The sequence below is a fragment of the Eubalaena glacialis genome, chromosome 9 (assembly GCF_028564815.1).
Source record: "Eubalaena glacialis isolate mEubGla1 chromosome 9, mEubGla1.1.hap2.+ XY, whole genome shotgun sequence".
Classification (NCBI taxonomy): domain Eukaryota; kingdom Metazoa; phylum Chordata; class Mammalia; order Artiodactyla; family Balaenidae; genus Eubalaena; species Eubalaena glacialis.
This window is the reverse complement of record NC_083724.1, coordinates 85,681,025-85,703,519: the sequence shown is the minus strand read 5'-3', so window position 1 is coordinate 85,703,519 and position 22,495 is coordinate 85,681,025. Positions and strand designations below refer to the sequence as shown.

The following is a 22,495-nucleotide window of genomic DNA, read 5'->3' as shown; positions in this document are numbered from 1 at the left end:
AGAGTTAGCATAAAATGTCATTTAACTGTTGGGAGAAACAGAGAGGGAACACGGGACCTCTCTCTCCTATCTTTGCAACTTCCTGTGAATTTATAATAATTTCAAAATAAGAAGGTAAAACAATATGGTGAAACATAAGAAATCAAAGATCTTTTTTCCACTATCACCTTGCTTTCCAGCCCCCTCTTCCACTCACCCCCATGCCCAGAGGTAACCACTGTTAAGCTCTGTTAAAGTGTCCATTTTTCCTAACCTCCTGAAATATTTTAAAATAAATATGAGGTAGGTCAGATCATAAAAGTGATTCAGATAGTGCCACAGACTGAATGTTGTGTCCCTAAAAATTTATTTTTTGAAGACTAATGCCCAGTGCAGTAGTGTTTGGAGGTGGGCCTTTGGTAGGTGATTAGGTCATGAGGGTGGAGCGCTCATGAATGGGATTAGTGTTCCTATAAGACACCTAAGAGAACCCCCTGGCCCCTTCCCCCATGCCACAACACAGTGAGAAGATGGGGGTCTATGAACACCACGTAGCCAGTTCTCACCAGACACTGTAGCTGCCAGCACCTTGATCTTGGACTTTCCAGCCTCCCTTGCATAAGGTCTCAGCTTCTTTGTCCCTTTCTTGCTTTGTCACACTTGGTTGGCAAAGCCACAAAACTTCGTGAGATGCAACACTTCTGCTTCTAGGTTCCTGCTCTTTCTGTTACACCATACTGTAATGAACACAAACTGTCAGCAAAAAGAAGGCTTTTCTTTTTCTCTGAAGTACTGTGGCATCAGGCTTCAGCAAGAAAAACTGACTGTAAGGGACATACTGGCTTAGTGAAATGCACTTTTTTTTCTTCTTTTGTATTTTCTTTGTATTTCTCTTCAGTAGTTGCTTGACTTAACATCCTTCTGTTGGCTCTATACAATGAAAATACAAACTAAATGACAATAGAAAAAAATAATTAAAGCATTAAATTGTACAAATTACGAATCTGTTCCAAACATACTTACATTAAATACCATGCGCATTTCAGTAGAGATCTACAGTGAATGACACTATACATTCCAGGAAGCTTCATGACATCTAGGAAAGGGCTAAGAGAATTTACATCCAATCACAGTTTGTAACGGATTTCTTATCACCAGTCTGCAAGCTACGCTGAGCACATCATTAGCATCACTTGTGCCCGGAACTGATTTTGTCTGGGAAAAAGGGAAGAAGCAAGCTCTAGGCTCAATTCTGAGTTCATTACAACTTCTCAGGAATCTCAGCAGAGGCCTATTTAGTACAGTTTCAAAAAAGTAAATATGTTAAGGTAAGGAGGCAACCCTTTAGAACTTTAAACACATTTTCTTGCTGTATTTATGTAGAACTCTCTATCTACAATGGGCAGGTGTGAAGAGGTTCTTCCTCAGGACAACATGGTCACAGGACTTGGACAACCAGTGGGACTGAGAGGGAGCTTGATGACTGGGGAGGAGGGCTTCCTTTTAAGTTGGAGACAGACTTGTAACACACAGTCTATGAGCCCTGCAGCCTTCTCCTCCTATCATCTGGCAGTTAACGCTTCGTGTATTCCCCAAGTCCTCCTTGTCCCACAGATGATGTTCTGCAGCTTCATGATTCAGTGGCGCATCAGAATTGAGAGGATCAGTAAACAGAGTTTAATCCCGAAACAACATCCTTCCATGTCCTCATGGGAGCCCAGCCGGTGCCATCAACCGAATGTTCTCTCAGTAAACTTAGACATATTTTACCAGTGATCCTGGTCAAGCATTTCACTTTGGGAGGCTGGAGTTACAGTTTGCTGAAAGCAGCGAAGCTTGTTTGGATCAGAAAAATGCACTTTACATGTGCAACGTATTATAAATTAGCTTCATGTCCTGCAACCTCTTTAGTAAGCAGCATGTCTCTCATAGAAACCCTCCGAGCAGAGTCAGAGGCTATGGCTGATGTCCGGGACCCTTTGAGACCCATCATCTCGCTTCAGTATGCTTGCCAACGTCAGCATTACTGCTGTCTTTACCCTGGCCACCCGAGACAGGCGAGATGCGGCCCATCACCTCCTGAGGTGGGCTTGCTGTTAATGTAGTTTTAGAGAAGGTCATACTGCTCAACAAGTAGAAGTAGCTTAATTAACTTCTGTTTATGGCAGCAACAGCACTTTTGAAGACACACAAGATCCACCCCCCTTAATTAATTTGGAAATTGGAAAAAGTTACTTTGACTTTGTAGTCCTTAAAAAAGTCAATTAAAAGAAAAAACAGCATTTAAAAAATTTCTTATCTACCTTAAAAACAGCCTGTGTAATTTTTGTACATAACCCTAAATACGTTCCTCTTTCATAATTGAGTTAATTAGAAAAATGAAAAAAAGTCGTTTGTTTTGTTAATGTAAAAGTTCTTTGTTGTTGAAGAACTACATCCAGAATATCTATATCTTCTAAATCTATTATATTAAACAATTTGAAGTCTCTTTTTTTGCATGTTTGTTTTCCTTTAAGTGTAGCATTACTAAATATTGCATAAGAATGTAACTTGTTGAATTGGCAGTAATTTTTAAACTTCTTGTGATGCCACAAAATTCTGCTTCATTAATAAGCATTGATATGTAAAATTAAAAGATATCCAGGGTTTTTTTTGGGGGGGGGGTGAATAGTTGTAAAATAAATCTGAAAAATTATAAAAATTGTGTGAATTGAGATTTAGGGTTTTAAACCCCTTCTCCCTCTTGTCCTTGCAGCCCAGGGTGGTAACTGCTTCCTGCAGCTCTTTATCTTGAGCCTCCCTAGGTTTCCTCTTTTGCTTGCTAGCCTTTCAACACCCATGTAACCAATTCCTATATTAGGTTCCCTCTATTAAAAAAAAAAAAAAAGATTTAAGGTTTTAAATGTGTAATATGCACTTTCTAAATATGAAACCTGTATTGATTGTGGGAAAATATGCATAAGTATATTAAATGAGATGGTGTCTTAGAAGGATTTTGCTCTGTCTAAACAATTTGTTTTTGATTAAGGTGTTTTCATATAGAAATAATCATACATATTTACCAGTATTGCACTGCTGTGTGAATGGTGGACAATACACTAATCACATGATGCTGTGATTGGTTTGAGTATTTTAAGGTGGAGTATTAGAACAGGAAGGATAATTTGAATTATCTAAAAAGAAATCTTGGCACTATATCATAAATTGTGTTGTGTTAAATTTTTGCATTTTTGTAGCATTAGTATTTTTGATAACGTTTTACTACTGGCTGATTTTAGGTAATTTAATAGTCACACATTGCACATTGAAGTGACCTGCCAGAAGCATATAAAACTCAAACATTCTCCTGTGGTTTCCAGTCTTATGTTGCCCATGATAAAAACTTTCAGTTGTATGGCTTTTATGACATCTAATATATAGAAAACAGAATTGTGTGTTTAATATCATTAACTTTTTTTTTCTTTTCAGTTTATCTGCAATGGTGAAATGAAGTAATTCAAGATGAGCAAGTTAAAAGTGATACCAGAGAAAAGGTACTGCAAATTTATTTTTATTTATTTATTTATTTATTTGTTTTTGGCTGAGTTGGGTCTTTGTTGCTGCGCATGGGCTTTCTCTAGTTGCAGCGAGTGGGGGCTACTCTTCATTGCGGTGCTCGGGCTTCTCATTGCGGTGGCTTCTCCTGTTGCAGAGCATGGGCTCTAGGCGTGCAGGCTTCAGTAGTTGTGGCACACGGGCTTAGTTGTTCTGCAGCATGTGGGATATTCCCGGACCAGGGCTCGAACCTGTGTCCCCTGCATTGGCAGGTGGATTCTTAACCACTGTGCCACCAGGGAAGCCCTGGTACTGCAATTTTAAATACCATTATGTATAAATTACAGAAATAATACATGAAGTGATCATTTGAAACTTTTTACTTTAAGAAATATTTGTTTAAATACAGTGTGTTATATTTATGTTATTTTATTAATATTTATTAGTGTTTAACTTTTCAGTTAAAGCAGGAGTCAGCAAACTAGGACACATGGGTCAAATCTGGCCTACTTCTTATTTTTGTGTGGCCTATGAGCTAAGAGTGGTTTTTACATTTCTAAATGGTTGGGAATAAAAATAAAAAGAAGAATAATATTTTCTGACATATGAAGATTATATGAAATTCAAATTTCAGTGTACGTAAATAAGGTTTTACTGGAACACAGCTGTGCTCACTTATTTATATATTGTCTGGCCACTGAATTTTTTTCCTTACGTAAGACTTGATCAAAGCATATCCATTTCCACAGAAAATTTATTATATTCTTTCTGTCTTTAAAGGCTTCTATAGATGCTCTTTTTAGTTCATTTATTTTTTTGCCCCTTTTAGATTTATTTCTCAACTGTGAGATATCTATTAAACACTTTTATGTACCTAACCCAGCACTGAATCTGTGAGAGTAGAAAAGAAACATAAATATAACACTTAACACAGTGCTTTGCAGAAAATGGGTGTTGAGTATGTTCTAAAGAATTGAGCCCTATTCTCTTTTTACACGAAGCTTATAACCTGATGAGAACACCTGCACAAATGCAGTGTAGTGGTTTAACCAGTATACAATGAAGTGTTAAATTGTGGGGTCCATAGAGTTAGAAAACAGGATCCTCATAAATAGGTGTTTATTGTGTGATATGGACTTGAAGAGGCAGGGCTGGCTTGAGACTTCCTTACTCTTTAGCAAATCTGGAGGAGTGGGTGGAATATTGATACTTGCTGAGTTTAGACAAGGACTGTAATTGGATGGATTAGATTGGCAGATTTAAAGACCATGTGAGTGGGTGGTGAGACAAATCAAGTAATGAAAATTTTATAAGATACAAGAAGCAGAATTTTTCTCTACTCCCTACTCTCCATCATCATGTTCATGCCCTAAATGTTATCGCCAGCAAAACTCTCCTTTCAAAGTACTAATTCAGACTTTTCATTTTCCAACAAAAATCTTTTACCTTTCTAGCTCACTTGTTCAAGTGGCTGTACTGCAAAGAGTTCTGCCTTATCCAGAGCTCTGAGCTATTGACTTTTATCATCTCTTCCTCTCTTACCCAGTGTAGAATCCATTGTTCATCATTACACTCTTGGAATACCTGAAATGTTTTTACCTCACTTTGTGTTATTTCATCACACATACCTGATGAAGTCCTTTCCCTGGGTAGACCTTTACTGAGCAGCTGAATGATGTTGGAGGATGAACTAACTTGGAAGATATTGCTAAAAATTATGGATCATTATTTATCAGTAATCTTAATTACTACTGTGGTTCTCTATAAAGCTCATTTTCTCAATTTTTTAAATGACTGTTTTACACTTTCTTCATACCTTTCAAATCTTTGAAATCCTCCGATGTATCATATACATACTCTCAGCAGTTGACCCTCTCTGTGATATCATAGAGATAATACAGTTTATTATCCTTATGTTTCTTACACAAAATTTGCATACTCCCCTTTACTTGATTCTATCCTCTGTTTACCCTCCTGTTATTTACTGCAACAGAGGATGTGTCTCTTTTTTTGTTAAAGACTAATACTGTCACTTGTGTTCTAGATTTCACCTCTCTCTTTCCTTCTCAGGGTCTTTTAATCATTAGTGTTGTTCTGTATTGAATCTTTAACTCCTCCATTCCTTATCATTTAAACATGATCTAGGCTTTCCAATATTTAGACTCTGCTCTTCTGCTACTACTCAATTTATCTGATTTCCTCAAAAGCCAAAAAATTTGAAATAGCCTATAAATGAAATCTACATCTCATTTCACACTCTCTAATCACTCTTCTTTAGTTTCTGCCTTATCCACCACGCCAACAGTACCTATGAATTTTTAAACAGCTTTATTGAGATATAATCATCTTACAACAAGCTGTACATAGAGAGTACAGTTTGGTAAGTGTGGCCTATGTATAACTGGAATTACCCTCTCAATCAAAATACTGAACATATTTATCATGCTCAAATGTCTCCTGGTGCCCTTTTGTAATCCTTCTCTCCCACCCCATCCTTCACTCCAGACAACCATTGATCTGCTTTCTGTCACTACAGACGTGTTGGCTTTTTTAGAACTTAATATAAATGGGACCATACAGTATGTCTTTTGGGGGTGGGGGTAGAGGTAGAAGGTAGGGGTGTGGGTATGCCTTCTTTGATTCAGCACAATTATTTTTGAGAATCATCTCTTGCAATCATACCTTTTTTTTTGATTAGTAAGTAGTATTCCATTGTGTTGATATACCACAATTTGTTTATCCATTCAACTTTTGGACATTTGGGTTGTTTCCAGTTTTTGGTTGTTACAAATAAAGCTGTTATGAACATTTTTGGACTTACACTTTATTTTCTATTAGCTAAATACCTAGGAATGGAATGGCTGAAGCATATGGTAGGTCTGTGTTTCTTTTTATGAAACTGCCAACAATCTGTTTTACGAAGACATTAATACCATCTTCTATTCCCTGCAGCAGTGTATGAAAGTTCTAGTTCTACATTCTCAACAACACTTGGTATGGTCATTCTTTTTAAATTCTTAAATTCTTATGATCATTCTTTTAAAATTGTAGCCATTCTAATAGGGGTGTATTGGTATCTCATTGTGATTTTTATTTGCGTTTCCCTAATGACATGATGTTGAGCATCTTTTCATGCACTTATTGAAATATCTTTCCAAATCTTCCAGTTTTTGAAATTGTAGTGTTTCTTGATAGGTGAGTTTTAGAATTTTTTTTATATATTATGGATACAAGTCCTTTATCAGATATTTGAATTGCAAACATTTTCTTCCAGTCTTGTCTTTTCATATTCTGTGCAGTATCTTTTAAGATCAGAAGTTTCAAATTTAGATGATTTCCATTTGCTTATTTGTTCTTTTATGGATTATGCTTTTGGAGTTGCATCTAAGAAATATTTGCGTAACCCATATTACCAAAGTTTTCTCTTATGTTTCTTCTAGAAGTTTTTATAGTTTTAGATTTTACATTTAGGTCTATGCTCCTTTCTGAGTTAATTTTTATATATGGTGCGAGGTATGGATAGAAGTTCTTTTTTTTGTACATGTGGATATCTGGTTGTTCAGCATCATTTTTAGAAAGACTATCCTTTCTCCACTGAGTTTCCTTTGTACCCTTATCAAAAATCAGTTATTTGTGGATGTGTAGGTCTATTCTTATACTCTGTTTTGTTCCGTTGATCAACATGTCTATCTTAGTGCCTATACCTCACTGCTTGGATAATTGTTGCTTTATAATGAGTCTCAAGATTTAGATAGTGTTGGTCTGCCAACCTTTTTCTTTTTTCTAAAGTTTGGCCTATTTTAGGTTCTTTGCATTTCCATATGAATTTAGCATATAGATAGTGTTGATCTGCCAACCTTTCTCTTTTTTCTAAAGTTTGGCCTATTTTAGGTTCTTTGCATTTCCATATGAATTTAGCATCAGTCTGACAATTTCTACACGACAGCCTGTTGGTATTTTGATTGGGATTGCCTTGATTCTGTAGATCATTTTGGGGAGAGTCTTGGTTATGAGTCTTGGTTAAGTCTAAAACTTTGATATATTTTAATGAATTTTTTTGCTGTCAGATGTTTATATCTTATTTATGAAGACGTTTACTATCTGTATTCAATTTACATTTTAAGATGAAAAGGTAATAAAATGTATTTATAATGTGAAGACAGGTTCTTTAGCCCTTGCACTTCCTTGGGAAATTATTTGTTGCAAGATAATATCTATACACCATTGAGGCTTTTGTAACATACAAAAAAATTATGTTTTTAGGGAAATAGCTGTAAGGCTGAATGTAAACTCAAAGAATCAAAAGCAGTAGGAGACCACTACAGTGAAACAAATATTTGAGTGATAGTGTCTTTAAAATATACATTGGAAAGTTAACTCGATTTGATGTATTTCACATTGATCATATTTTCAATTCCATGATTTTTTTTACTATAAAGTAATTAACATTAGCAGTTATAAATGGAACCTCCCGAGGTTGGTCTTGGTCTCATTTTGATTCATCTAAAAATAGGGCAAGGCAGGGAAGATAAATCCTTGTCTGAGCCTCTTTATTTAACAATTTTCTGCTCTGCTGTGTAGCTCAGATTGTTCATTGAATAGCTGTATAGCTTTTGTTTTTTCCTTTATCCTTGGATTTTCCAAAGTCTAAAAATCATTCAGTAGGTAGAGCTGCCCTCTGGTGTTCACCCTGCAGTTCTCTCAACATTAGTGTCAACAGCCTTAAATTTTTAGATCTGAGTTGGGGGTGGCTTGGAATATTTCGTTCAGTTTTTATTCTGTCAATGAGAAAAGTAAAAATAGGGAAATCAACTTGCCTACATTCTTAATTTACATTTGTTTGCCGTCCTTCAAAAAATTCATGCATCTATCCATCTATAATTTGTAAGAGCATGATTCTTAGAAAGAAATCACTTAGTTGCAAGTTGTTTTACTTTGATAGTGGTGTAATTTAATTTAAAATTCAAACTCTTACTTTGGAATGGAACAGAGCATGTGTTATGATCAGTGTGTTTTGTATGTTTTTGAATATTTTTAATAGTAGATGTTTTATTAGCTACTGAAAAATGCTAACAGATGACCTTTAAGAGAAACATAACTGGAGAAAACTAAACAAAAAAACCCACTCAATTATTAAATTTCAGAATCCTGGTTTCCATAATGCAAATTTTTCTTAAATCTAGGTTACAGAATTGTTTTTAAAGATGTGTTTGCTCTCTAGTATGCAGACTGTGGTGTCTTAATACCATTTCTTACCAAAAAGAACCAGGGCTTTTTGGAGAAAGGGTCGATTCCAGATCAGAGCACAAAATGTGCAAGATAAGTTGAGAACAATAGTTCTCAAACTTTTTATCTAAGAACCCCCTTGTGCTCTTAAATTAATGACTCCAAAAAGCTTTTGTTGGATGTGCGTTATTTTTTATCTATTGATATTTACTATATTATAAATTAAAACTGAGAAATTAAAAAAATTTTATTACTTCATTTAAAAATAACAGTAATAAACCTATTGCACAATAACATAGTAATATTTTATATTAAAATAACTAAATTGTCAAAAGTATTTAGAAGGTGGCATGTTTTATTAAATTTTTGCAAATCTCTTTAATGTCTGGCTTAATGGAAGACAGCTAGATTCTCTTATCTGCTTCTGAGTTCAAACTGTCATACATACATCAATATACATATTGTATATAGTACACACATATGTTATACATACGTACATATATGTTTTTGTGTGTATTCGTGTTGTTAAAGTATATGACTACAATATGGGCTCACATAGATATATATTTAGAAAAGGAAGGAATACTTGAATAAAAGGCCTTTTCAGATAATTGTGGCTAATTGTCCTTTGATTTATGATGGAGGAAAATAAAGTTGTGTGTTCAGTATTTGGAGAGAAACAGTAAAAATGTGATTAAAGCAAGAATAATAATTATAGGTGAGAAATAAACATTTCTGAATGATAACAATGTACTTTAGAAATAAAGCCATATTGTTTGAAATTCAAATTGAAGTGGATGTTCTTTGATATTACACTAAACTTGATAAGTGGTAGTTTCTTAAAGGTTAGTTGCACTGTGGAATCAGAAACCACATATGTGAACTTTTTGTTTTCTTTTACATTAAAATCCATTGGTCTCTTTTGCATATTGACTGGTTATTTTTCCCATGTCTGAATTTGTAACATCACACATTGGTCAGTATTTGGAACATATTGATTCAGTGAGTTATACAGACCTTCTAAATATTGACAATGTTTATTACACAGTTTAAAAAAATTACATTTACTAATATCACCAGTGATTTTATCAGAAAATTCTTTAAGTAGGGGGAAGCTGTCAAGGTCATGATGGTAGATCTTTGTTTTCCAAGATTCTAATTTTTGCTTGAAAGTTCACATTTAATCATTGGTAACAAATCTATCAGTTGTTTCCTTGAAATGATAGACTCTGTTTATTGCCAAGAAAATGTATGCCAGAATACCCCAGTGCGAATAATTATTGTCAGTTGTTTTTTTAAAGTAAAAATGATGTTCTATGGAAAAAGTAACTAGTTCAGCTTGCCGTTTAAACAACCACACAAGTGTTTTCCCTCAACCATCATATTTCATTGTGCAGCTGAAATGTCTTATGTGCACACAGAATATTAAAAAAATGTATACTCATAGGTGAAACTGGCATTTTTGTTTTTAACTGTGAGTGCATGTTGGTGAAGAACATGGTGACTGCTAGTTATCACACAGTGACTACAGTTTGGTGGCACTGTCTTGATTGTATCATGTGCCAGCACTTTATCCACCATTGCCTTAAGATCAACAATGTAAATGTCAACACTGTGTCAAAGGTAAATAGTGTCTTAGTATTTTTATGAAAATAGTTTTTGACCTCACAGATTTTCTGAAAGAGTCTCAAGTACTCAGTTTTGTATTGCATACTGAGAACTGCTGGCCTAATAACAGTCTTGTTATATCAGAAATCCAGGAAGCTATCAAAGACTAGGATCATAACAAAAGGACTTGGGAGCCCACATGAAGAGGCTCCCACTGATCAAAGATGGGGCAATTTGAGCATTAATAACTACAGTGGATAAAATGTATCATATGCGTTTAAATCTGTGAGTACATATTGATACATGAAATCAAAATACTTCATTGATTACTTGGGGAGGACTTTTGGAAATGAACTCATTCTTCTGAAAACTGGTCAATAAAGATAAATTAAAAATCCAGCATTTATTTTGCTTTTATTTGATGAATTATACCTCTGGATAATTAAATAAGGGATTTTTCTTTTTATGGAGTTGTCCTAGTTAAGAAGTAGAAGGAATGGAAATGATAGAGTATCAGTGCTCTTCAACCCCTAATAAAGTAATGGATCTAGGCAGTGGTAACCAGTGACTGCTTGTATTACAAAGTAAGATAACCAGACCCTGTTTGCCTCCTTATGGAAGATTACAGTACCACTTATAAAGAATTCATGTCACCAAATCAGGCCTTGATCAGATGAGGCCTTTAAATTCGACTACCAGTTAACAGAAAATAATGATAGACAAACATATTAATGATACCATTGTTGGGGAGGGGAAAATATATGTACACACACACACACACACACACACTAAAGAATATACTGTATTGAATTTGTATATTTTAAAACTTTATGTTAATATCATACTGTATATATTTTGAGTTGTTTTTTTCATTTAGAGATTTATACATAGTGATATATATTTTCATTTCCATACTATGCTGGCTATTTGCAAAATTGGGAAATATTGTATTATTTTATTTTAGTTACATTCTTTTTTTTTTTTTTAAACATCTTTATTGAAGTATAATTGCTTTACAATGCTGTGTTAGTTTCTGCTTTATAACAAAGTGAATCAGTTATACATATACCTATGTTCCCATATCTCTTCCCTCTTGCATCTCCCTCCCTCCCACCCTCCCTATCCCACCCCTCTAGGTGGTCACAAAGCACCAAGCTGATCTCCCTGTGCTATGCGGCTGCTTCCCACTAGCTATCTATTTTACATTTGGTAGTGTATATATGTCCATGACACTCTCTCACCCTGTCACATCTCACCCCTCCCCCTCCCCATATCCTCAAGTCCATTCTCTAGTAGGTCTGTGTCTTTATTCCCGTCTTGCCACTAGGTTCTTCATGACCTTTTTTTTTTTTTTCCCTTAGATTCCATATATATGTGTTAGCATACTGTATTTCTTTTTCTCTTTCTGACTTACTTCACTCTGTATGACAGACTCTAACTCCATCCACCTCATTACAAATACCTCCATTTCATTTCTTTTTATGGCTAAGTAATATTCCATTGTATATATTTGCCATATCTTCTTTATCCATTCATCCGATGATGGACACCTAGGTTGCTTCCATGTCCTGGCTATTGTAAACAGAGCTGCAATGAATATTTTGGTACATGACTCTTTCTGAATTATGGTTTTCTCAGGGTATATGCCCAGTAGTGGGATTGCTGGGTCGTATGGTAGTTCTATTTTTATTTTTTAAGGAACCTCCATACTGTTCTCCATAGTGGCTGTATCAATTTACATTCCCACCAACAGTGCAAGAGTGTTCCCTTTTCTCCACACCCTCTCCAGCATTTATTGTTTCTAGATTTTTTGATGATGGCCATTCTGACCGGTGTGAGATGATATCTCATTGTAGTTTTGATTTGCATTTCTCTAATGATTAATGATGTTGAGCATTCTTTCATGTGTCTGTTGGCAATCTGTATATCTTCTTTGGAGAAATGTCTATTTAGGTCTTCTGCCCATTTTTGGATTAGGTTGTTTGTTTTTTTGTTATTGAGCTGCATGAGCTGCTTGTAAATCTTGGAGATTAATCCTTTGTCAGTTGCTTCATTTACAAATATTTTCTCCCATTCTGAGGGTTGTCTTTTAGTCTTGTTTATGGTTTCCTTTGCTGTGCAAAAGCTTTTAAGTTTCATTAGGTCCCATTTGTTTGTGTTTTTATTTCCATTTCTCTAGGAGCTGGGTCAAAAAGGATCTTGCTGTGATTTATGTCATAGAGTGTTCTGCCTATGTTTTCCTCTAAGAGTTTGATAGTGTCTGGCCTTACACTTAGGTCTTTAATCCATTTTGAGTTCATTTTTGTGTATGGTGTCAGGGAGTGTTCTAATTTCATACTTTTACCTGTACCTGTCCAATTTTCCCAGCACCACTTATTGAAGAGGCTGTCTTTTCTCCACTGTATATGCTTGCCTCCTTTATCAAAGATAAGGTGACCATATGTGCGTGGGCTTATCTCTGGGCTTTCTATCCTGTTCCATTGATCTATATTTCTGTTTTTGTGCCAGTACCAAACTGTCTTGATTACTGTAGCTTTGTAATATATTCTGAAGTCAGGGAGCCTGATGCCTCCAGCTCCATTTTTCGTTCTCAAGATTGCTTTGGCTATTCGGGGTCTTTTGTGTTTCCATACAAATTGTGAAATTTTTTGTTCTAGTTCTGTGAAAAATGCCAGTGGTAGTTTGATAGGGATTGCATTGAATCTGTAGATTGCTTTGGGTAGCAGAGTCATTTTCACAATGTTGATTCTTGCAATCCAAGAACATGGTATATCTCTCCATCTATTTGTATCATCTTTAATTTCGTTCATCAGTGTCCTATAATTTTCTGCATAGAGGTCTTTTGTCTCCTTAGGTAGGTTTATTCCTAGATATTTTATTCTTTTTGTTGCAATGGTAAACGGGAGTGTTTTCTTAATTTCACTTTCAGATTTTTCATCATTAGTATATAGGAATGCAAGAGATTTCTGTGCATTAATTTTGTATCCTGCTACTTTACCAAATTCATTGATTAGCTCTAGTAGTTTTCTGGTAGCATCTTTAGGATTCTCTATGTATAGTATCATGTCATCTGCAAACAGTGACAGCTTTACTTCTTCTTTTCCGATTTGGATTCCTTTTATTTCTTTTTCTTCTCTGATTGCTGTGGCTAACACTTCCAAAACTATGTTGAATAATAGTGGTGAGAGTGGGCAACCTTGTCTTGTTCCTGATCTTAGTGGAAATGGTTTCAGTTTTTCACCATTGAGGACAATGTTGGCTGTGGGTTTGTCATATATGGCCTTTATTATGTTGAGGAAAGTTCCCTCTATGCCTACTTTCTGCAGGACTTTTATCATAAATGGGTGTTGAATTTTGTCGAAAGCTTTCTCTGCATCTATTGAGATGATCATATGGTTTTTCTCCTTCAATTTGTTAATATGATGTATCACATTGATTGATTTGCGTATATTGAAGAATTCTTGCATTCCTGGAATAAACCCCACTTGATTATGGTGTATAATCCTTTTAATGTGCTGTTGGATTCTGTTTGCTAGTATTTTGTTGAGGATTTTTGCATCTATGTTCATCAGTGATATTGGCCTGTAGTTTTCTTTCTTTGTGACATCTTTGTCTGGTTTTGGTATCAGGGTGATGGTGGCCTCGTAGAATGAGTTGGGGAGTGTTCCTCCCTCTGCAATATTTTGGAAGAGTTTGAGAAGGATAGGTGTTAGCTCTTCTCTAAATGTTTGATAGAATTCGCCTGTGAAGCCATCTGGTCCTGGGCTTCTGTGTGTTGGAAGATTTTTAATCACAGTTTCAATTTCAGTGCTTGTGATTGGTATGTTAATATTTTCTATTTCTTCCTGGTTCAGTCTCGGCAGATTGTGCATTTCTAAGAATCTGTCCATTTCTTCCAGGTTGTCCATTTTATTGGCATAGAGTTGCTTGTAGTAATCTCTCATGATCGTTTGTATTTCTGCAGTGTCAGTGGTTACTTCTCCTTTTTCATTTCTAATTCTATTGATTTGAGTCTTCTCCCTTTTTCTCTTGATGAGTCTAGCTAATGGTTTATCAATTTTGTTTATCTTCTCAAAGAACCAACTTTTAGCTTCATTGATTTTTGCTATTGTTTCCTTTTTTCTTTTTCATTTATTTCTGACCTGATCGTTATGATTTCTTTCCTTCTGCTAGCTTTGGGGTTTTTTGTTCTTCTTTCTCTAATTGCTTTAAGAGTAAGGTTAGGTTGTTTATTCGAGAGGTTTCCTGTTTCTTGATGTAGGCTTGTATTGCTATAAACTTCCCTCTTAGAACTGCTTTTGCTGCATCCCATAGGTTTTGGGTCGTCGTATCTCCATTGTCATTTGTTTCTAGGTATTTTTTGATTTCCCCTTTGATTTCTTCAGTGATCACTTCGTTATTAAGTAGTGTATTGTGTAGCCTCCATGTGTTTGTATTTTTTACAGATCTTTTCCTGTAATTGATATCTAGTCTCATAACGTTGTGGTCGGAAAAGATACTTGATACGATTTCAATTTTTTTAAATTTACCAAGGCTTGATTTGTGACCCAAGATATGATCTATCCTGGAGAATGTTCCATGAGCACTTGAGAAAAATGTGTATTCTGTTGTTTTTGGGTGGAATGTCCTATAAATATCAATTAAGTCCATCTTGTTTAATGTATCATTTAAAGCTTGTGTTTCCTTATTTATTTTCATTTTGAATGATCTGTCCATTGGTGAAAGTGGGGTGTTAAAGTCCCCTACTATGATTGTGTTGCTGTCGATTTCCCCTTTTATGGCTGTTAGTATTTGCCTTACGTATTGAGGTGCTCCTATGTTGGGTGCATAAATATTTACAATTGTTATACCTTCCTCTTGGATTGATCCCTTGATCATTATATAGTGTCCTTCTTTGTGTCTTGCATCCCCTCATTTTCAGTCTGTATGTGTCTCTAGGTCTGAAGTGGGTCTCTTGTAGACAGCATATATATGGGTCTTGTTTTTGTGTCCATTCAGCCAGTCTGTGTCTTTTGGTGGGAGCATTTAATCCATTTACATTTAAGGTAATTATCGATATGTATTTTCCTATTCCCATTTTCTTAAATGTTTTGTGTTTGTTATTGTAGGTGTTTTCCTTCTCTTGTGTTTCTTGCCTAGAGAAGTTCCTTTAGCATTTGTTGTAAAGCTGGTTTGGTGGTGCTGAACTCTCTCAGCTTTTGCTTGTCTGTAAAGGTTTTAATTTCTCCATCAAATCTGAATGAGATCCTTGCTGGGTAGAGTAACCTTGGTTGTAGGTTTTTCTCCTTCATCACTTTAAGTATATCCTGCCACTCCCTTCTGGCTTGCAGAGTTTCTGCTGAAAGATCAGCTGTTAACCTTATGGGGATTCCCTTGTGTGTTATTTGTTGTTTTTCCCTTGCTGCTTTTAATATGTTTTCTTTATATTTAATTTTGGATAGTTTGATTAATATGGCGTGTTTCTCCTTGGATTTATCCTGTATGGGACTCTCTGTGCTTCCAGGACTTGATTAACTATTTCCTTTCCCATATTAGGGAAGTTTTCAACTATAATCTCTTCAAATATTTTCTCAGTCCCTTTCTTTTTCTCTTCTTCTTCTGGGACCCCTGTGATTCGAATGTTGGTGCGTTTAATGTTGTCCCAGAGGTCTCTGAGACTGTCCTCAGTTCTTTTCATTCTTTTTTCTTTATTGTGGTCTGCAGTAGTTATTTCCACCATTTTATCTTCCAGGTCGCTTATCCGTTCTTCTGCCTCATTTATTCTGCTATTGATCCCGTCTAGAGTATTTTTAATTTCATTTATTGTGTTTTTCATCGTTGCTTGGTTCCTCTTTAGTTCTTCTACGTCCTTGTTAAATGTTTCTTGCGTTTTGTCTATTCTATTTCCAAGATTTTGGATCATCTTTACTATCATTATTCTGAAATATTTTTCAGGTAGACTGCCTATTTCCTCTTCATTTGTTAGGTCTGGTGTGTTTTGACCCTGCTCCTTCACCTGCTGTGTGTTTTTTTGTCTTCTCATTTTGCTTATCTTACTGTGTTTGGGGTCTCCTTTTCACAGGCTGCAGGTTCGTAGTTCCCGTTGTTTTTGGTATCTGTCCCCAGTGGCTAAGGTTGGTTCAGTGGGTTGTGTAGGCTTCTTGGTGGAGGGGACTAGTGCCTGTGTTCTGGTGGATGAGGTTGGATCTTGTCTTTCTGGTGGGCATGTCCACGTCTGGTGGTGTGTTTTGGGGTGTCTGTGGCCTTATTATGATTTTAGGCAGCCTCTCTGTTAATGGATGGGGCTGTGTTCCTGTCTTGCTAGTTGTTTGGCATAGGGTGTCCAGCACTGTAGCTTGCTGGTTGTTGAGTGAAGCTGGGTCTTGATGTTGAGATGGAGATCTCTGAGAGATTTTCACCGTTTGGTATTACGTGGAGCTGGGAGGTCTCTTGCGGACCAGTGTCCTGAAGTTGGCTCTCCCACCTCAGAGGCACAGCCCTGATGCCTGGCTGGAGCACCAAGAGCCTTTCATCCACACGGCTCAGAATAAAAGGGAGAAAAAATAGAAAGAAAGAAAGAAAGAGGATAAAATAAAATAAAGCTATTATAATAAAAAATAAGAAAAAAAATTAAGAATAAATTTATTAAGAAAATATGTTTTAATTTTTAAAAATAGATTTATTAATTTTTTATAATAAAAAATAAGAAAAAAATTATTAAGAAAAAAAATTTTTAATTTTTTAAAATAAAAAATATGAAAAAACTTATTAAAAAATTTTTTTAATTTTTTAAAAATAGAAAATAAGGAAAAAATTATTAAGAAAACATTTATTAGGGAAAAAACATTTTTTTAAGTAAAAAAAAAAAAAAATGGACGGACCTAACCCTAGGACTAACGGTGAGAGCAAAGCTATACAGACAAAATCTCACCCAGAAGCATACACATATACACTCACAAAAAAAGGAAAAGGGGAATAATTAACATATCCTGCTCCCAAAGTCCACCTCCTAAATTTGGGATGATTCGTTGTCTATTCAGGTATTCAACAGATGCAGGCACATCAAGTTGTTTGTGGAGCTTTAATCCGCTGCTTCTGAGGCTGCTGGGAGAGATTTCCCTTTCTCTTCTTTGTTCGTACAGCTCCTGGGGTTCAGCTTTGGATTTGGACCCGCCTCTGCATGTAGGTCGCCTGAGGGTGTCTGTTTCCCACCCAGACAGAACGGGGTTAAAGGAGCAGCTGATTCGGGGGCTCTGGGTCAGTCAGGCCGGGGGGAGGGAGCGGTTCGGAGGAGGCGGGGTGAGCCTGTGGCGGCAGAAGCCGGCGTGACGTTGCAGCAGCCTGAGGCGTGCCGTGCGTTCTCCCGGGGAAGTTGTCCCCGGATCACGGGAGCCTGGCCGTGGCGGGCTGCACTGGCTCCTGGGAGGGGCGGTGTGGAGAGTGACCTGTGCTCGCACACAGGCTTTTTGGTGGCGGCAGCAGCAGCCTTAGCATCTCATGCCCGTCTCTGGGGTCCGCGCTGATAGCCGCGGCTCGCGCCCGCCTCTGGGGTCTGCGCTGATAGCCGCGGCTCGCGCCCGTCTCTGGAGTTCGTTTAAGCGGCGCTCTGAATCCCCTCTCCTTGCGCGCCGCGAAACAAAGAGGCAAGAGAAAGTCTCTTGCCTGTTCGGCAGCTGCAGACTTTTTCTCGGGCTCCCTCCCGGCTAGCTGTGGTGCGCTAGCCCCTTCAGGCTGTGTTCACGCCGCCAACCCCAGTCCTCTCCCTGTGATCCGACCTCCGAAGCCCGAGCCTCAGCTCCCAGCCCCCGCCCGCCCCGGCGGGTGAGCAGACAAGCCTCTCGGGCTGGTGAGTGCTGTTCGGTGCCGAGCCTCTGTGCGGGAATCTCTCCGTTTTTCTCTCTGTGCCCCTGTTGCTGTGGGATCCGCGCTGATAGCTGCGGCTCGCGCTCGTCTCTGGAGCTCGTTTAGGCGGCGCTCTGAATCCCCTCTCCTTGCGCGCCGCGAAACAAAGAGGCAAGAAAAAGTCTCTTGCCTCTTCGGCAGCTGCAGTCTTTTTCCCGGACTTCCTCCCGGCTAGCACCGAAGCCCGAGCCTCAGCTCCCAGCCCCCGCCCGCCCCGGCGGCTGAGCAGACAAGCCTCTCGGGCTGGTGAGTGCTGCTCGGCGCCGATCCTCTGTGCGGGAATCTCTCCGCTTTGCCCACCGCACCCCTGTGGCTGCGCTCTCCTCCGTGGCTCTGAAGCTTCCCCCCTCTGCCACCCGCAGTCTCTGCCCGCGAAGGGGCTTCCTAGTGTGTGGAAACCTTTCCTCCTTCACAGCTCCCTCCCACTGGTGCAGGTCCCGTCCCTATTCTTTTGTCTCTGTTATTTCTTTTTGCTTTTGCCCTACCCAAGTACGTGGGGAGTTTCTTGCCTTTTGGGAGGTCTGACGTCTTCTGCCAGCGTTCAGTGGGTGTTCTGTAGGAGCAGTTCCACGTGTAGATATATTTCTACTGTATCTGTGGGAAGGAAGGTGATCTCCGCGTCTTACTCTTCTGCCATCTTGCCCAGACCCCTACATTCTTAAATAGTATGCTCAATATGTTTTTTTCATCCTCCAGATAACTTTTTCAGATGGAGTACCTCCAAATTTAAAGCATTGAGTCTAGTTGTTAATCTTAAAAAAGTATAAATATACTGTTTTCCATATGCTTCTTCATTTTTTTGTTCATTCTGAATATAGCTGTGTATTGCCTAGTCTGTGCCAGCCACTGTTCGAAATACTACATATATAGAATAAGACATGCAAGGTCTTTACCTTTGTGAAGCTTACATCGTTGGACACATTTTAATATTGGAAGCTGAAGGGCTGGTGGAGAAGTGGGGACATCTTCAGGTTGTAACCTGAAATGAGAAGGAGCCAGCCATATGAAGAACTGGCAGAAATTATCCTCTAGGTTGAGAGGACAGCAAATACAAAGACCTTGAGATTGGGAAAAAACTTGCTATATTTAAGGAACTGGTAGAAGGCCAGTGTGTTTGGATCCCAGTATGAGGGCAGCAAGAATGAAAGCAGATTATTTAGGGTGCTGTAATTGCCAAGTGAGAAATGATGATTGCTTGGACTTGGGTAGTAATAATGATAAGATATGGAGAGAAGTGGATGGATTTGAGGTGTTTTAGAGATGGAGCTAATATTGAGTTGGGCATGGGAAAGGGAGTCTAGATTTTTGTCTTGAGCAACTGGTGGTTTCATGTGAGTTTGGGAAAGTTAAGATTTGGAAGAGGAGCAGGTTGAGGCTGGAGTTGAATGTAGGAGCCAGGCAGCATATCAATTTTAATCTAACCCCGAGCTGTGGGGTTAGATGAGATTGCTCGGGGCAGTAGAATGAAGAGAGTGAAGGGAAGAGGGCTGGGGATAGAGCTGTGGGGGGTCCTCAGCATCTAGAGGTTTGTTGGAGGAGGAGCCAGTAGAGTCGATCTAAAAGAAGTGGCGATAGGAAGAAAATCAGGAGAATATGGAGCCATTGAAGCCCAAGGAGAGAAAGTGAAGAAAGAAGGAGCTGATTGGGATAGGGCTGAGATTCTGAATCTGACAAGGAAAGAAGTGACCACAGGAGGTTTTGGGGAGACCTCAGAGTGCAGAAGCCAAACTAGTAGTTTGAAAAAGTGAACAACATGTGAGGAAATGGAGAGGTCAAGTACAGACATTTCCTTCAAGGAGTAGCAGAGAAATGGGGTGGTAACTAGTGGGAACTCCTGGATCATACTGTGTACCAATGGGTATGATCCAGTTGAAAGGGAGAGCTAAATGATGAATCAGAGAAAGATTAATTGAAGGAACAAATACATTGGGAATGCAAGAAGGGCTGGGGTCAGGCATGCCAGTGGAGGGATTGTTCTTTGAGTCTCAACATACCGGCCAAAGAGAGCCTTTTAAAAGCAAGTCAGGGCTTCCCTGGTGGTGCAGTGGTTGAGAATCCATCTGCCAGTGTAGGGGACACGGGTTCAAGCCTTGGTCCGGGAAGATCCCACATGCCGTGGAGCAACTAAGCCGCTGTGCTACAACTACTGAGGCTGTGCTCTAGAGCCCGTGAGCCACAACTACTGAAGCCCTCGTGCCTAGAGCCCATGCTCCTCAACAAGAGAAGCCACCACAATGAGAAGCCTGCGCACCGCAACAAAGAGTGGCCCCCGCTCGCTGCAACTAGAGAAAAGCCCGTGAGCAGCAACGACGACCCAACACAGCCAAAAATAAAATAAATAAATAAATAAATAAATAAAAGCAAGTCAGATCACATCACTCTTCTCCTCAAAAACTTCCCGTCTCACCTAGTTGAAAAAAGTCAACGTTTTTACAGTGGCCTATAAGGCTCTAAATGATTGTGCTCTCGTCTACCCCACCCTCAACTCTGACCTCATCTTTTACCGTTATTCTCCTTTAAGTCTGCTGTGGCCATCTCACTCTTAATTGAATACAGCAGGCATGGTCCTGCCTTGGTGTTTTGATGATTGTGACTCTGTCTTCTGATCAGCTCTTTCTGTGGGTATCTGCACCGTTCACTCTCTTCCTCCTTTCAGGCCTTTCCCTAAATGGTACCCTCTCAAAGTTTTTCCTGACCACCCTGTCTAAAATTGCAACCTTCCATGCCGTTGCATCTTTTATTCCCACAACCCGCTTTTCTCCATAGTGCTTCCTACCTCCTTCATACTATATAATTATTTATGTATTTAATTTGTCCCATTAGAATGTTCACTCTGAGGGGCAGGAATTTTTGTTCATTTTGTTTACTGTTGGCAGTACCTAGAATAGCACCAAATGTGCAAATGTATAATGAATGGGAATAAAGAAAGAATGTGGGTAGAGAATCAGAGAGGTTTAAGGAACCGTTGGTGGGAAAATGAATGTATTCTTTTTTGATTTTACAATAGTTATGAAGCAGGGTACTAAGTGAGAATGGAGTGGGTTAGAAGGGATGGTTAGAGTTTTGAGGAGAGCATAGGATGTATAAAAAGTCTGCTTGGAGAGCGGAAAGGTGAATTGTCAGAATGTGATAAAAGATTGCTGGATAGGGTTAAATGCACATTTGTGGTTTCCTGAAATAGAATGTTTCTCACATAAATCAACAGAACATTAGCAATGTTAAGCTCTAACACAGAGTAAGGAAATGTGACATGTGTAAACGCTTAATGTTTTTAGAAGGGTAGAATTTTGTTTTGATTTGTTTTTAAAAATATTTATTTATTTATTTTTGGCTGCGTTGGGTCTTTGTTGCTGCGCATGGGCTTTCTCTAGTTGCGGTGAGCGGGGGCTACTCTTTGTTGCGGTGCACGGACTTCTCATTGTGGTGGCTTCTCTTGTTGTGGAGCACAGGCTCTAGGCACGCGGGCTCAGTAGTTGTGGCACACGGGCTTAGTTGCTCCGTGGCATGTGAGACCTTCCCGGACCAGGGCTCAAACCCGTGTCCCCTGCATTAGCAGGCAGATTCCCAACCACTGTGCCACCAGGGAAGCCCCTTGATTTGTTTTTAACACTGATCTTTATAGTATTTTATTTGCAGTTGATGTAGAATGTGCCCTAATTTAAAGTAACATTCTTTTTTTAGCCTTACGAATAACTCTCGGATTGTGGGACTCCTGGCTCAGCTGGAGAAGATCAATACTGAATCTACAGAATCAGATACTGCCAGATATGTTACATCAAAAATTCTTCATCTGGCTCAGAGTCAAGGTGAACTTTAATCTCTTATTTTTGGAATGCTTTCTTAATTCTTTAAAAGTAGATGCTAAGAATGTTCAAACTTTTGATAAATACATGGTTTTATGTAAAAATTGAACTTTCTCCCATAGACTCAAGACGTAGAAAAGTGAATAACTGTGGAAGAAATTGATCTTCAAAGCATTGTTTCTAAAAAATGATTATGAGTTTACTTATGTATGAATGCCCCCCTTTCCCCAATTTTCAGACAACACCTAATTCCAGTACTACTTTTTCTAGAATGTTGACAAAAAGATGGCAGATATTATGTTGGTTATTAGTGTTGTTCCCCACTTTGAAATGCAAGCCCTGTCATTCAGTGATTGGGTGACCTTAGGGAAGTTTTGAATCTCTAGGACTTAGCTGCACCATCTCTGAAATAGAGATAAGAGATATCATGTAATTATCATGTAATTTACATGAGAAGCATATAA

At 38.2% G+C, this 22,495-nt stretch overlaps 1 protein-coding gene and 1 pseudogene across 1 annotated transcript in view; one reads left to right on the top strand and one right to left on the bottom strand.

The window, feature by feature from the left end:
- AGTPBP1 (ATP/GTP binding carboxypeptidase 1) overlaps nt 1-22,495 on the top strand; it is a 179,502-nt gene that overhangs the window by 28,459 nt on the left and 128,548 nt on the right. The window contains 1 exon segment of the mRNA XM_061199297.1: nt 21,910-22,034. Coding sequence (XP_061055280.1) covers nt 21,910-22,034 — 125 coding nt within the window.
- Nucleotides 1,483-2,003, bottom strand: LOC133098109 (NEDD8-conjugating enzyme UBE2F-like; annotated as a pseudogene).